At 40.0% G+C, this 15,169-nt stretch overlaps 1 protein-coding gene across 1 annotated transcript in view; it reads right to left on the reverse strand.

Moving 5' to 3' along the window:
- Positions 1-15,169, reverse strand: part of ATP13A4 (ATPase 13A4) — a 100,956-nt gene that overhangs the window by 13,053 nt on the left and 72,734 nt on the right. Inside the window, exons 18-24 of the mRNA XM_065875838.1 lie at positions 11,470-11,633; positions 10,532-10,654; positions 9,199-9,278; positions 7,733-7,775; positions 7,236-7,345; positions 5,278-5,374; positions 3,471-3,543 (exon numbers count right to left, since the gene is read on the reverse strand). Of these exons, the coding sequence (XP_065731910.1) occupies positions 3,471-3,543; positions 5,278-5,374; positions 7,236-7,345; positions 7,733-7,775; positions 9,199-9,278; positions 10,532-10,654; positions 11,470-11,633 (690 nt within the window). The remainder of the gene's footprint in view (positions 1-3,470; positions 3,544-5,277; positions 5,375-7,235; positions 7,346-7,732; positions 7,776-9,198; positions 9,279-10,531; positions 10,655-11,469; positions 11,634-15,169) is intronic.

Consider the following 15,169-nt stretch of genomic DNA (forward strand, 5'->3'; position numbering starts at 1 on the left):
ACATTTTTCTGACTAGAACCATAGGAAGATCTACAGGGAGAGTATTTTAGGCAAAGAAAATAGCAAAAACAAAGGTGCTGAGGTGCCCACAAGCTTGGCAATGCTCACAAGACAGAAAGACCAGGGTGCCTGGAACAAGTAAGTGGGTAGCAATATGGTTAGAGGTGAAGCTGGAGAAGTAGGCCAGAGCTGGATCACGTAAGACTTTGGATTTAGTGGAAATGGGAAGGATGATGATAAAATTTACATTTAAAAAACAACAGTCTTACTACTGTGTGAAAGGTAAATTGGGGTGAGGAGAAGTCAGCAAGAGCAGAAGCAAGGTCAGTTGCAAAGGTATCGCAGTAACCCACAGGGGAGGTGACATGGCTTTGTGACAGTGGCTACAATAGGGATGGAGAGAAGCTATGTAGGATGTGTTTCGGAGGTAGAGCCAATAGGAATTGTATATATATATATAGATAGATATTATATGTAAAGGTGAAGAAAAGAGGGGAATTAAGGATGACTCCAGGTCTTCGATGTGAACAACTTGGTAGATTGTGGTACTATTTCAATAGAATACAAGCTCCATGAGGAAACGAATTTCTATGGTTTTTCCACTGACGTATATCAAGTGCCTATTACAGTAAGTAGAACAAACCAGACACTCAGTAAATATTTAATAATTTTGTTGAATATCAGATCTGATAGAATAAAGCATTCTGTTTGGGCACATTAAGTCTCCGTCCTGTTAAATATCCAAGATTAGATGCTTAGCAGCTGCATTTCCAGAATTTAGGATAGACATCAAGCCTAGAGACATAAATTTGGGATTCATCAGCATACAGATAACATTAAAGCCATAGAATTGGTTGAAATCACTTCGGGAGATTGTGTAGACTGAAAAGACAAGAGAACCTAAGAACAAGCAAGCCTTGGAACATTCTAAAAGTTAGAGCACAGGTAAAGGAGCAGAGACCAGCAAAAGACATGAGGAAGCTGTATTCATTAAGGCAATAGATAATTCAGCAGGGTGTGGCATCATAAAAGTCAAGAGAAGAAACCTTTTGAAGGATAGGAGTGCTGTTGAGAGATCCAAGTACAATGAGGAAAGAGAAGTGATCAGTACTGTTGACCGCAAGGAAGTCATTGGTGGACTTGACAAGAGCAGTGTTGGGGAAGAGACAGCCGAAGTGTGCATAGTACTTACTCTCCTTGCATATGTTCTCTGAAAGCAAAGCTTTTGAGCAAGTTTTTTAAACCATAAGTTGGCGTGATAGCTGTTAAGATTATGACGACAAGGTATAAGATGAAATAGTGGAAACAGTGTGAAAGCAAGACCAGGAGGCATGTGGAAGAGGCAGTCTAAGATTGGTACTTTTTTTTTGTATCGAAGTATAGTTAATTTACAATGTTGTGTTAGTACAACAAAGTGATTCAGTTATACACACACACACACACACACACACACACACACACACACATATATTCTTTTTCAGATTCTTTTCCGTTACAGATTATTACAAGATATTGAGTATAGTTCTCTGTTTTATACAGTAGGTCTTTGTTGTTTTCCTACTTTATATACAGTAGTGTGTATATGCTGGTATTTTTGAATGTATCAGTAATGTGGACCCTCCCAGCCAGCGGTGTCTGGAGCTGGCTCATACGAGCTCACAAGAGCCAATTGCCACTAAGTTCGTAAGCCAATTATTAAATGTAGCCATTATTAGAAGAATACTATATAAAGTTGCAATTAAATAAATATTATCTTAAAAACAAAGATAATGGGGGCTTCCTTGGTGGTGCAGTGGTTGAGGGTCCGCCTGCCGATGCAGGGGACGCGGGTTCGTGACCCGGTACGGGAAGATCCCACATGCCGCGGAGCGGCTGGGCCCGTGAGCCATGGCCGCTGAGCCTGCACGTCCGGAGCCTGTGCTCTGCAACAGGAGAGGCCGCAACAGGAGAGGCCACAACAGTGGGAGGCCCGCGTACCACAAAAAACAAACCAAGATAATGAATACTCAGAACTGATAACGTCCTAATGATTTTACTACAGTTTAGCATTATCTCTGTTCTTAAAGTTAAACATGGAGATTGAACTTAAACGTGTGTCACGTCTGTAGCCATTACATCATGAACAATTGTTTTTTAACTGAGGAAATATTCTTCCAGATTTCAAGAACTATTATCCAAATTAGCAAATAAGTTGCTCACATGACTGTTGAATGATTAAAGTTTCAGCATAAGCCTGTGTTGTTTTGCTCACTCAGGTAAAGAAAAACGTCAGCAAACATTCATTCACATCAGAACCATTTCAGTCATCAATCGCGACAATAATTGACTATGGATACAAGACTAATGAAACTCAGTTAAAGCATTCTGTGAGAATCCATTGGCTAAATGGAAATTGCAAGAAAGAGTAACGTATACTTTAATGTTATTTGATAATTGCTCACTACACATTTTCCTTTTTAGTAAAGCTTATAATAAGCTTCTATGCGTATGCATATACATGCATATCTACAATTTTTTGGAGAGCTGGCTGTTACATATGTGCCAGGAAACCACTGCCTTCCACCAAACAACTGCACAGGCCCAGAATCCAAATTCATGTCCGTGAACGTTAGAATCCGGCTGATTGAAATGAAATGACAATAGAATTAGAGATGGCAAGTGGACAAAGTGGGTCTACTCAACTGTTTGGGAAGTTTGAGAATAAAGGGGACAGTAGCTAATGGTAGATTTGGGGTCACAGAAGAGGTTTTAAAGAAAGAAGATACAAAACTATATTTATCTGCTGATTGGAATGATCCAGTGGACCAGAGAAAAGTTGGTGATAGAGAAAAAGATCATTCCAGGAACAAAATCCTTGAGGAGGTAGGAGCAGGTAGGATATAAAGTACAAGTGGAGCTGGTGGCATTCATATATAAGAGAGAAAAGCAGAGAATATGGTAAACATGATGGATAGTGGTCAGGCTGGGGAAAAATCCCATAGCGGGGAAACTGGGGAGACAATTCATATATCAGTTAGGAGGTGATGGGTGAGAGTGGCATAACGGCAAGATTACATTTAATCTCTGTTCTAAATCCTGAGAGGTTAGGATTGGAAATGGGAAACATAAAAGCCATTTAACTTCTATAAATTGGGCACATTTGGACCATAACTATACCTAAAAGCACACTGAAGTCAGTTTTCAAGGTGCTTTTTTTCATTTTAAAGGTTTAGTGACCATTTATAGAAGCTCTATATTTGGTGGAAAACAGCAAAACAACGAGCCAGCTTTTCCTTTGCTAACACTTTCAACACTTAAAAATGAAGATTCTATTTCCTCTTTCTCTCTCTGCATACCGTACCCCTTTGGGAATAAGTCACTCATCACTGCGGCTACAGCTGCTACCCCTCAATGGTGGACTAACCCTGCAGGGTAGAGGGAAGCAAGTGGAGGGGAGTATCTCTGAGAAGAAAATTTAAAAGACATCTTACTTGTTACACCAATAAGAGTTGTAATGGCCAGATCCTGGAACAGAAACTGGTAATTTGAAAGGCTGTTTGTCTCCTGAAAATAAAAAGGAAAGTGGCTCAAAAAAGTTATAACCTTCTGGATGAAATGTGACATCAATTGCACTCATTTTCTCACTGCAACATAGGATTTTCAAGTAAATTACCAAGGAGATGGTATGGTCAGGGGCCTGGGCATGTCGGCAGGGGTACCAAAGGCAAGCCTGCAAACCCCCTTCTAGCCAGGAGGGCCACTGCAGTGTGCTTTCTGGGCTGCTCCTTTGAGCATCAGTGTCACCCCTGTTGAGGGGAACATCTCACTCTGATTCATCTCTAGTCTCTTTTCTACTTGTTAGCAGAAAGGTTGGGGTTTGGTCTGACACAACAAAATGACACATTCCCAATGGTCAGTGACAGATGTGTGGTGACCCTACCTAAATTTCACCAATGGAAAATGAGAATAACTAAACCCACTATTTGCATTCTTGGGTGTTGTTAGAAAGTCCTGATAAAGCACCTTGATATTCCTGAAAAAAAAAAAAGTTCATGTTTTACTGATTTCAAGAAACTTGCTTCCTTCCCCCCACACACACCCTTCGTGGAAAGGAGATAATGATGACCCATGTTTAACTCTACTTTTGAGCATAATGAGTTATTGGGATTCCAAACTAGGGACAGATTTCTATAAACAGCCTCTCCTTTTCCAGCCCATTCATCAGTGAGAGGAAAAGGACTTATATAATCTGAAAATAACGGAAGTAAAAACCTTCATACCAGGAGCAAGGGGGCAAGACATAGAGACGAATCTAGATACCTTCAGCACAAATGGAGCTCACTTTCTCAGTGTTACTTAACAGAATAAGCCCAAGTGTTGCGCTCACAAATACTAGATATGTCTTTTCTCCTTTTAGATTTTGTTAAATAGTAAAAACCATCACAAGGCCTATGTGCTTTGGGGGCATGATATGCCAATTTTCAAGTCCCTGTATTCAGGGAATCAGTGATAGGCTGCTTTGTACTAGCTCATGAAAGTCAACTGCTAAAGTTTCAGGAATTCCGTGAGCTGGTTTTTAAACACAGCCAATATAAAAACTTAAATTATACAAATTTACCATTAAATAACTTATACTAAAAACACAGGTAATAGCCAAAACTCATCACTCTCTAATCATTTCCCTACATTTAACTATTATCAATGGTTTTAAGGTTATTTACAACTCTTGTATCTATATGGTGCAAGTATTATAGAATGGTATGCTACTGTATAATACATCTCTTCCCAACTCCATGTTCAGTGACGTCAGGTAGATAGCTTGAAATCAGCCATGGTGGGAGTAGTTATGCCATTGAAATTGGTAAACATTAATAATCGGGGTTTGTGTTTCCAGGGAGAGCCAGTTATGAAACATTTACCAGAACCCCAATTAGAGAAGCACCTCTCTAGTGAATGTTATGCTAAGGTGGAGCCACACTGGAACTGGGAAGATAAGAGACCTGGTCCAGGCAAGCCAAAACAACAGTGAGAGAGAAAGTTTACCTTCAGTTCTGAACCTCAGCTACAACGCGATAAGAAACTTCTGTCAGAGAGTCAGAGAACTGACGCCAACGACTTTTCCTTTGTATCCTTGTCTATTTCTGATTTACTTTCGAAAACGTTAAAGATAGTTTTAGAGAGGCTGTTGGTACTCGACATATCCCATGTGCACTCTTTCTTTAAGAGGCTTTGCAAATTGCCAGTGACCGCTACTTGTTTTAGCTCTCACTAACCAAGAGGCTAGGTCTCAAGTCATACCCAGTAGAGCAGCAGAACACCAACATACTGAATCATGCTGTACAGAGCCATGTACTTAAACATGCAAAATGAGGTAACGAGAGCTGCACGTCCTTCCCTGTGTGAGAAAAGAAACGAAAGAGTAATGAAATGAGTCACAAAAAGAAACGCGGTCAGTTATTCTGTGCTGTTCAGCTGAGCTCAGAAGAAAACATCAAAGCCTGATAATTCGATTGTTTGTCTGACAGACTGGACAGTCTTGAGCCAGTGGGAGCCAGCAGTCAGTGTGCTAGATGTTCAAGGAAGACTAAATCCAGGCCAAGGTCCACAGGCCTTCGATGGAGCCCGAATGTAGAGTTACTCTTGTCCTGTCTGCAGGCATTATTTCAGCTCTGAGTCAGGAGACCTGGGAACTGGTCCCAGATCTCATATCTACTCACTAATGTCATCTGAAAGGTCATCTTCCCTCTCTTGGTCACAGTTTCTTCATCTGTGAACTGAGAAATTGAAATAAGATTGCAGGTTTGGGGTGCTTCAGGTGCTTCAGGAGTTTGCAAACATCTCATTCAAATTTCATCTGGCAGTACCAACTTTTTCTAAAACTGAACTAAGACAATATGCACACTCAAATTAGGTACACATCAAATTTAAAGAGACTGGAATCAATAAGCCTGTTCATTTGTATTACTGTTGATTGACTTTGAATGCATAGTATATATTTAGAGTGTAAAATAGAGTACGTATGAAATGCCACTTTTATCTCATTCATGTGGGAAAAAATAGAGTTTAAATTTAATTCTGGTCAGAATGGTTTCCTGGGATTCCAAAACCTGATCCTCAAACTAGACTTTTTCCTGTATCAGGGCTTTGCTGCTGCTGTTTATTCCGCCTAGAAGGTGGTTTCTCCTCCACACCTCCTTAGAAAGGCTTCCCCACACCACCGCATCTGAAGCAGCCGATTCCACTGCCCAAGCCATCTTCCAACTTTTCACACTACCCCTGACTTTTCTGTGTGTGTGTTTATTGCCCAACTTCTTCACGGGAAGAAAGCTTCGTGAGATCAAGGGGTGTTCGATTTATTTGCTTCTGGGTCCCCAGTGCCTCCAGCTGTTCCTGGCCCTAAGTCCCTACTTTATAAATATTTGTCAGATGCAAGAATACATTTTTAAAATGGGGAGCAGCTCGTCAAATCATTATTTTAATGTGGTGGCAGGAATATGATATTTGTATATAAAACACATTGAAACAAAATTAATTCTAATGCAATCTTCAATCCTATATGGCTGTGAGCTTCGATACATCAAGTTCTCTGAGCCTCAATTTCTTTGTTTGTAAAAGAAATAGTGACCATCCCTACAATTCCAGGCTGTTTTGATGTATAAGATACTAGGCATTAAAGCACTTTATAAACTGTAAACACATACTAGTTATAATAACCAAAAGCAGCCACAATGCTAACCGTCTCCATCATTCAAACAAAATGCAGCAGAAGTACATATTCTGGGGTTGGGGGAGGGGAACAAAGCACCAAGGGAAATTGTGGTAGAAGCAGCAAAGATGAATAAATATTCTGAAAACTGGGGATAGGAAGGATATTCCAAGGAAGCATAAAGAGGCAAGAGGAAAGGAAAGCAAGTAGGGAAGAGAAGGTTTCTGTCAATTCTCCATTAAGAAAGTATCTAAGGAGATTCACTTAAAATAATAATAAGAAGAGTATGATTGACATTTTCAAAGCAGCAACAAGTTCCAGATTCTAATCTTCTAAAATTAATCTATTCAGTGATTTTCATTAGAAATGCCACTGTTTTCCCAGGAGGTAAGTCCACTCTGGAGTAGAATGTTTGACTGGTTTCTCCCACAAAGCATCCTCCCCGCCCAGGGACACACATTTCCACTGGTCTTCGCCTGGCAAAACAAAGGGGTTTGCACCTAAAAGTCAAGAGACATTAAAACAATGCTGGTGAAAAGTACCTACTTACTTGATAAGGTGAGGTACACATTCAATGTTTGGAGTTTTGGAAGTGAAAGGTGAGGCCACAGATGCCTCCTGCTCTGATAAAGAGATGCCCACGTGAGCCATTTTCAAAGCCTGAAAGCAAAGAGTCAGCTTACTGTATAGATGCACACTCACACATATCTCTCCTGAGGCCACACGAGAAAGGCTAGTTAAGCCGCGCACGAAGTGGCTTGTGGGCCCAAGCACTGGCCAGGAGATGATCAAATTTTGCTCTGCCTGCCACATAAGAAAGAGATGGCACTGGGACACCTAGCTAAAGAAGTGGGGAATGCAGAACCAAGTTCTCCCCCATTTAGTCTGTACTGACCACTGAGTCATTGTGTGGCTTTGGTTCAAACCTTTCCAAACCGCCCACATCAGTTTCTCCTTCAAGAGGAATGGAGGTGGTATATATCCCAGGGGATACTATCTCTTACAGGGCTTGAAGCAAGTACAACTGACACACTGACAGCTACTTACCCCACAGTCATTGGCTCCGTCACCACACATACCTACAAAGTAACTAAAAGGGAACCGTGTCAATTGTAGAGGAGATCAAAGCAATCTTACCTTCTAATTGCTCTAATTAAAAAGATAAAATGAGCTTCATTACTTAAGGCTCAAACTTATTATTTATTTTAAGGGAGTTTCCCCAACAGTCTGGTTTGAATAAAATAAAGTATGACTCAGCAGTTCCTACAATGGATTAAGAAATCCCATACAGCCTTCCTGACTCCAAGCGATTCAAGGAGACCCCGCACTTCTCTGTCTAGGAGGCAGCTCTGTCAGCTGTAAAACAGGATGTTCACGATTATATGACAGCATGGCATGGTGGGGAAGGCGCAGAATTTGAAGCCAGAAGATCTGGATCTCTGACCTGATCACTTCCCCATTTTGACTATCATTTTTCTCCCCTACAAGCATTATGAGTATTCAGTGAAGTGATGTATTCTAAAATGATAAATAAGAATTATTGTTGGTGACATTAGTAGTAACTGGAGAGGAAATCCACCGTGTCAGCTGTCATTCAACTCAAAAATGTGGTGCCAGGACCAGAAGTTGAAGAAAGAAAATATATCCCCATTTCAGGATAGCTTTCTGAGGCTGGATGAATACTGCTCTCTTGAATTGTTGACGAAGACAGTCTGCTTTTTAAGGTAGGAGCACTCTGACAGTGTTTGCAGAATTTGCTGTACTTCTCTTCCACACTTCTATCTAAGGCAACGAGTTTACTGTGGAGGTTTTTAGCCATATTTAGAAGATAGGGCTTTTTGAATATAGATCTTTTGCCTAGTGACTGAATCAATGAGTATGAGGGTGGACTAGGGATGGGTAGGAGTTGGAGCTGTGTGAGTGTGGTCCAGCACCAGAGGTAGAGAAAGCCTCTGAGACTCCATGGGCTTCCATTAACAGGAAATAAAGGATCCCAAATGATGGGATTCTGACAATGGAGACCCTTTGTGTTAAGAATAGTTTTCTGATGTAGGATGGAGAGGATGCTTTGGCATAAGAATGTTTTAATATTTTTAGGGTTATGTGAATCTCTCGTCATAGGGACCTCCCTGTATCATAACCGTGAAAATAATTTGTAAAAATGAAGTCTAAATTTTCATTGTACCTTTAGGAGCCAAGTTCAGATGACCTTTCCAGAGTTATTTCTTGTCCCCCTTATGTTCTAGTTCAGTGGGGTTCTCAATTCTGGATGCATAATTGACTTATGAAAGGAACTTTTAAAAAATACTGATGTCCAAGTGCCCACATGAACAATTGAATCAGAATCTCTGAACGGTGGTGTCCTGGTATTGCTAATTTTTCAAAGCTCCCAAGGTGACTGTCATGTGTAACCACGTTAAGAACCACTGCCCTAACCAAACTGAGTGACTTCCTTACTCTCCCCCTGTCATGCCTCCATGCACTTCACACCATCTGAATTGGTAAAGACCTACTCTAGTTTCTGAAATTCTTCCACCAGACTGGATTTCTGCCCTGGAGACATTCTTGCAAAGATGGTCCCATTGATCAATATCTGTAAAGAATACAAAAGGGAAAATTTTTTTTATTATGTCAGCTGGTCATACATGAAGTAATTGATAACATTCAGAACACTGACTGGGTAATGATATCCATGAGTGAGAAAAATATTTGTTTCCAAGAAGTCCTTCTTTGGATTTTAAGACAGATGTTGAGACTTTGGTCATCAGATAAGTGATCAGGAAGACCAAAATCAGTAAAAATGACTACTTAATAGACATAATTGATGACCTACAGGAATTTAGCTCAGGGGCCATGAAGGATGTCGTCCTGAAAAACCCTGAGCTTGATGGAACCTTAAACCAGTAAAGTATGAGAAATTGCAAGATAACAAGAGGTCAGCATCCCAGGAGAAGGAAAGGAGGCAACTGCTTCTCAGAAAATTGTTCAGATCTAGCAGAAAAATAGCCTAGAGATGAGAGAGTGACTATCTGTGGTCTTTGACTTAACCATACCATCTGGGCTTGACCAACTGTGAAACTCAGCTGATAACTCCAGCCTAATTTGGGCTCTGAAACATTAATAGATTGTCATATTAATGGATTGTTGTATAAAAACCTGTACCAGCTCCATCCACCTGAACCCCATCCTACAGAGTCTACATTCTTCTGTGTCACAGCTGTGTGTGCTCCCTGCTCTTCTTGGCTGTAAACTCAGCTTACTGTTCACTCACCTTTAAAGTCTTCATTCTTTTTTTCTTAAACAGTACTTAAGATAATGAGCAATTGAATACAAATAAATTATCTTTGCTTTACCCTGGACACAATCTTTCTCTAGTTTGCTCACATGTTTTTTTATGTATATAACTTACCTGCCCTCATTGTGGCTTTGTTCTTCATCAGAAAAGTTTTAAGTTTGACCCTCTTTTGTATAGACGTCCTCTATCAAAAACCTAATGGAATTCCTCTATTTTGGGCCTGCCTTCCTGTATAATTGCTGGATTTACACTATACTGTGAGACCCCCTAACCATGGCAATATAGTGACAGCTCCCCCAAAGCAATCTTATCACTTGAGAAGTCACTAATATTTTAATCCTATAGATGATGGATAATTAGTTAATCAAATTTACTTATTTTAAATCTAGCAGGAAATGAAACAGCAGTGACCTCTGCAAAACTATCTGCTTCCCTTATGATACATTCAATAGGTATATCTAACCTAGTCAGAGGTTTGAAATTACTTACGATCATGCTCCGTGACATTGTTAGCATCTTTACTAGGAGACTGGTACCCTCTTAGAACTTACCTTTGGCAGTAGGCTGCTGAAATGTTGACTTATAACCTGGAAGGATTTTCCACTTAGGGCAAAATGGTAACTTCCCTCTCTGCTGTTATCAGAGACTTCTTCCCTGATGTTAATGTAATTGTCCTGCAAGGCAAGACGCAGTAATTTTAGACTTGATAGAGTGGTTAGGACCACAAGCATATCTGAGCAAAGGCAACAATGACAGTCTGGGATCTCTCTATAAAAGTCACACTCTGGCCCTGATTCCTCAGAGAAGCACTTTCTCTTTGCTGGATCAATCTTTGCACATCAACAGCCTCTAGTGAACAGGGGGGTAACACTTACTCACGTCCTGTTCTCATCCTGATTTGATCTCAGTGAGTCCCAGAAAAAAGCACATTTCACACATTTCAAGTGTAAAATACAAAAGCATTGCAGCTTAACAAATCCCTCCCTGAGGTGAGAACTTTCCTTTTTTTTTTTTTTTTACAGAATTAATATTGTTTCACAAGGACATAATAGACATAGGATACTGACAAGATTGGAGATAAATGAATAAAACTTCTTCCCACCCTGAAGATATAGTCTGATTTTCCAATGCACACAGCAGTGTCTCTCTTAGGGACTAAATCCCCTTTGAACCCAGTGGGATGGCTGGCAAGCAAGGGAAAAAATGGAAAATTAGACTTGCAGCCCCACTTACTATATTCTTTCTAAAGACTTTTTTAAGTTTAAAAGAATGGATTATTTCCAGCACCCAGGAAAGCACTATACCTTAAAGCTCAGTAGGAACGGTATGGGAAAATGATATAATTGAGTTCTTTGAACTGTATACATGTTAGACATTTGGAGAAGTATGTTGACCCTAGGTCACCTGTACACCTCTGCTGGTCAAAGCTGCTCAGTAGTCAACACTGTGTGACGAGTTAGATAATATGGCAGTCTGCTTTTAGGTATACCTGATTCCTATAAGCAATATGTTTCTTCTCTTCGACTAACTGCCAAGATATAGATGCTGATGAGGACTCAGTAGTTTCATTTGCTTCAATGAGAATGACTTTCTGGCTTTCGGAAACCATTCCAGACTTTCTGGCCACTGTTATTGCAGTCTGAAGATTGTCACCTAGAAGAAAGGAAAAGTATCCCAAGATGAGATCGAAGAGACAGAACCAATTCACGTAGAACCTAGAAAGCTAGGGTAAGGAGTTCAGACCTTATTTTCGGTGTGAGAAGAAACAGTCTCTAAGTTCTCTCTCAGCCCTGACCTTCCATGATTCTGTGATCCCTTTTCTTATTATTGCTGCTTTTCATCTGGTTACTTTATGACCTACTAGTATTTTTTTGCCAGGGAGTGGGAAGTAAAATTAAAAAGGAAAAGTTCAAATATATTTCTGTTATTTGTCAGCAGCTTAGTAGATGTTTAGCAAAACTCTACTGGTTTAATATGACATCTTGTGGTTCCACTTCCAGCTAATATGGAGTAAGCCCAGTAGAATCTATTTCTCCCACTGATTACAATGGAAAACTCCAGAAAAAATGCCATTAAAAAAACCTACCTGAGGACTTTGAAAAGTAAACACAAATGGCATAATGTGAAAGGGAGTCAAATTTGGAGAAATAATCTACAAGGTGGAGAGATTCTCAGCTTTTTTTCTCTTTCCTCTCACGTAATTTGACCTGAGTGTGAGCCCCAGTCCCAGAGCTATGCAGATAGCTAAAACTCCAAGAAAAACCTACTTTTTCTGGCCCAAGGAACCAGGAAAGGGGCACTGGAGGCCTGAAGAGTTGTGAGGGAAATCCTAGAAAGAAGAGAGCTAGACAAGGAGACTAATTCAGTGTATGAACTATGTAAGCCCCAAGCTCAACCCAGAGCTGTGCATGTGCAGAGCAAACCTGAAGAAGGATAGCAAAAGCTTCAAGAATTGAACTATGATATTAGTCACCTCCCATATTCCAGAGTTTTGCTTGCTAAAACAACAAACTCAACATTCTCTAGAGGATTTTAACAGGATCCAAAGTATCCCAACATAATATTCAAAATGTTCAGGATTCTCAACATGTGAAAAACCTGGAAAATCTGGCCAATTCTCAAGAAAAAAACAATTCAATAGTTGCTTGTCCCAAGATGACCCAGATGTTGGAATTATCAGACAATGCTTTTAAAGCAGCTATTGTAATCCTCCTCCATGTGGTGAAGGTTGATACTCTTGAAATAAATGACAAGATAGAAGTTCTCAACTGAAAAAACAAAGAACAAAGATTGAAGAATATCAAAAGAACTCACATTCATGTCATTAGAGCCCAAGAAGGAGAGGAGAAAGATTGGAACAGGAAAAAAATGTTTTGAAGACATAATAGCAGAAAACTTCCCAAATATGGTAAAAGATTTAAATTTACAGATTCAAGAAGCTCAGTGAATCCCAAACACGATAAATTCAGTGAAAACCACACCCAGACACATAATCAAGCTGCTAAAAAACCGAAGATAAAGCAAATATCTTAGGAGCAGCTAGGGAAAACAATAAATTACATATAGGGAAACAATAATTCAAATTATCACAGATTTCTCATCAAAAACCATGAAGGCAAGATAACAGTGGAACATCTTTAAAGTGCTGAAAGAAAAAAAATTGTCAACTCAGACTCCTATAGCTAATGAAAATAGTCTCAGGAATGAAGACATTCTTAGATAAGGGAATCTAAGATAATTTGTGCCAGCAGATATGCTCAAAAAGAAATGCTTAAAGAAGTTCTTTAGGCTGACAGGAAATGATACCAGAGGGAAACTTGCAACATAAGACATGAACATTTAGGAACAGAAATAATAAAGAGCCGTATAAATATAAAGTCGATTTTTCTTCACTTATGTTCTCCAACTCTTGACTGTTGAAATTTAAAACTCTAACATTGTCTGGTGGGGTTTCATTGTATGTCATACACATATATATACAACAATAACAAAGGAGAGAAAGTAGGGGATGTTTATGATGATAAGCCTTCTTGAAAGGGTAGGTACAGATATAGTGATTCGTAGAGGAACCACTAAAAATAAATAATGTAACAACTGGCTGTCTATCCCTAACATGGTTTCTCCCAGGTTTCTACCAAAATACTTTGAGAATCCTCAGAAGAGCTAACTGGGGGGAGGGAGATGCTCTAGCCTGAGATCAGGGAGCCCTGAGAGTGAGAGGCTCTTCCACGTGCCTCAGCAGGGTGACAACAGCCATCTGCTTTGCAACACAGACCGTTTTGCCATCTGTCACCTGCGAGAGGTCTGTTGTTTAGGACATGCAGCCCAGGCCTGATCCTCAACCATCTGACAAAAAAAGATAAAAACCTACTTAAGAAATTCCAGAAGCTAGATAAGGAAATATAAGGCAGAACAACCAGAACATGACTGGTAAAGTAGGCTAGCTGCTGGAGACAGAAGAAAGCTGCATTAAAAATAATGAGAGTGGGGAGGGGGAAGGGTGAGTTTTGACAGGGCGAGAGAGAGTCATGGACATATACACACTAACAAACGTGGTGGGGTGGATAGCTGGGGGGGAAGCAGCCGCAAGGCACAGGGATATTAGCTCGGGGCTTTGGGACAGCCTGGAGGGGTGGGAGGGGGAGAGTGGGAGGGAGGGAGATGCAGGAGGGAAGACACATGGGAGCACATGTATATGTATAGCTGATTCACTTTGTTATAAATCAGAAACTAACACACCATTGTAAAGCAATTATACCCCAATAAAGATGTTAAAAAAAAAAAAAAAAAAAAAAAAAAAAAAAAATAATGAGAGCACTTAGGAAACTCAAATGGAGCACAGGCAAAACATGGTTTTCTAAAGTCACTCCTACTCCAAAACACAATTTAAGAACTTCACAATTCAAGAGGTGATTTGAAGGAGATCATCCTCATTTTTGATACCCGAGTTTGCAGTTTGAAAAAATTCAGTGCAAAAAAAGAACCCTTAAAGCTCAGAGCAAAATTATAAAAATATGAGAGTTACGTAAGATTGACTAAAAGGATCTATGTACAACATGGGAAATATAGCCAATATTTTGTAGTAACTGTAAATGGAATATAGCCTTTAAAAATTATATGAAAAAATTTAAAATATGAGTTACAAGAAAAAAAACATAAGAGACTGAGAGGATAGATCCAGGAAGCCTGTCATGTGAATAATGGAAATTCCAGAAGGGAAGAAGGAAAGAGAGAACAAAAGCCCTAATTAACAATAGAAGAAATTTTCCTGAGAAGAAGAAGACAGATTAAAAATGCTCATAATGGAGCTTCCCCGGTGGCGCAGTGGTTGAGAGTCCGCCTGCCGATGCAGGGGACGTGGGTTCGTGCCCCGGTCTGGGAGGATCCCACATGCCGCGGAGTGGCTGGGCCCGTGAGCCATGGCCGCTGAGTCTGCGCGTCTGGAGCTTGTGCTCCGCAACGGGAGAGGCCACAGCAGTGAGAGGCCCACGTACCACACACACACAAAAAAAATGCTCACAATGTTCCAGACTAAATTAATGAAAAAAGACAAACATATAGGCACACCTTGGTAACATTTCTAAACTCCAAAGTTAAAGAAAAAGGATTATATGTAAACAGAACAAGTTACCTACAGTGGACTCCACTGGCCTTGTGATATGCAATACCAAAAACTGGAAGATAAAAGA

This window comes from Phocoena phocoena, chromosome 4, assembly GCF_963924675.1.
Source record: "Phocoena phocoena chromosome 4, mPhoPho1.1, whole genome shotgun sequence".
NCBI lineage: Eukaryota > Metazoa > Chordata > Mammalia > Artiodactyla > Phocoenidae > Phocoena > Phocoena phocoena.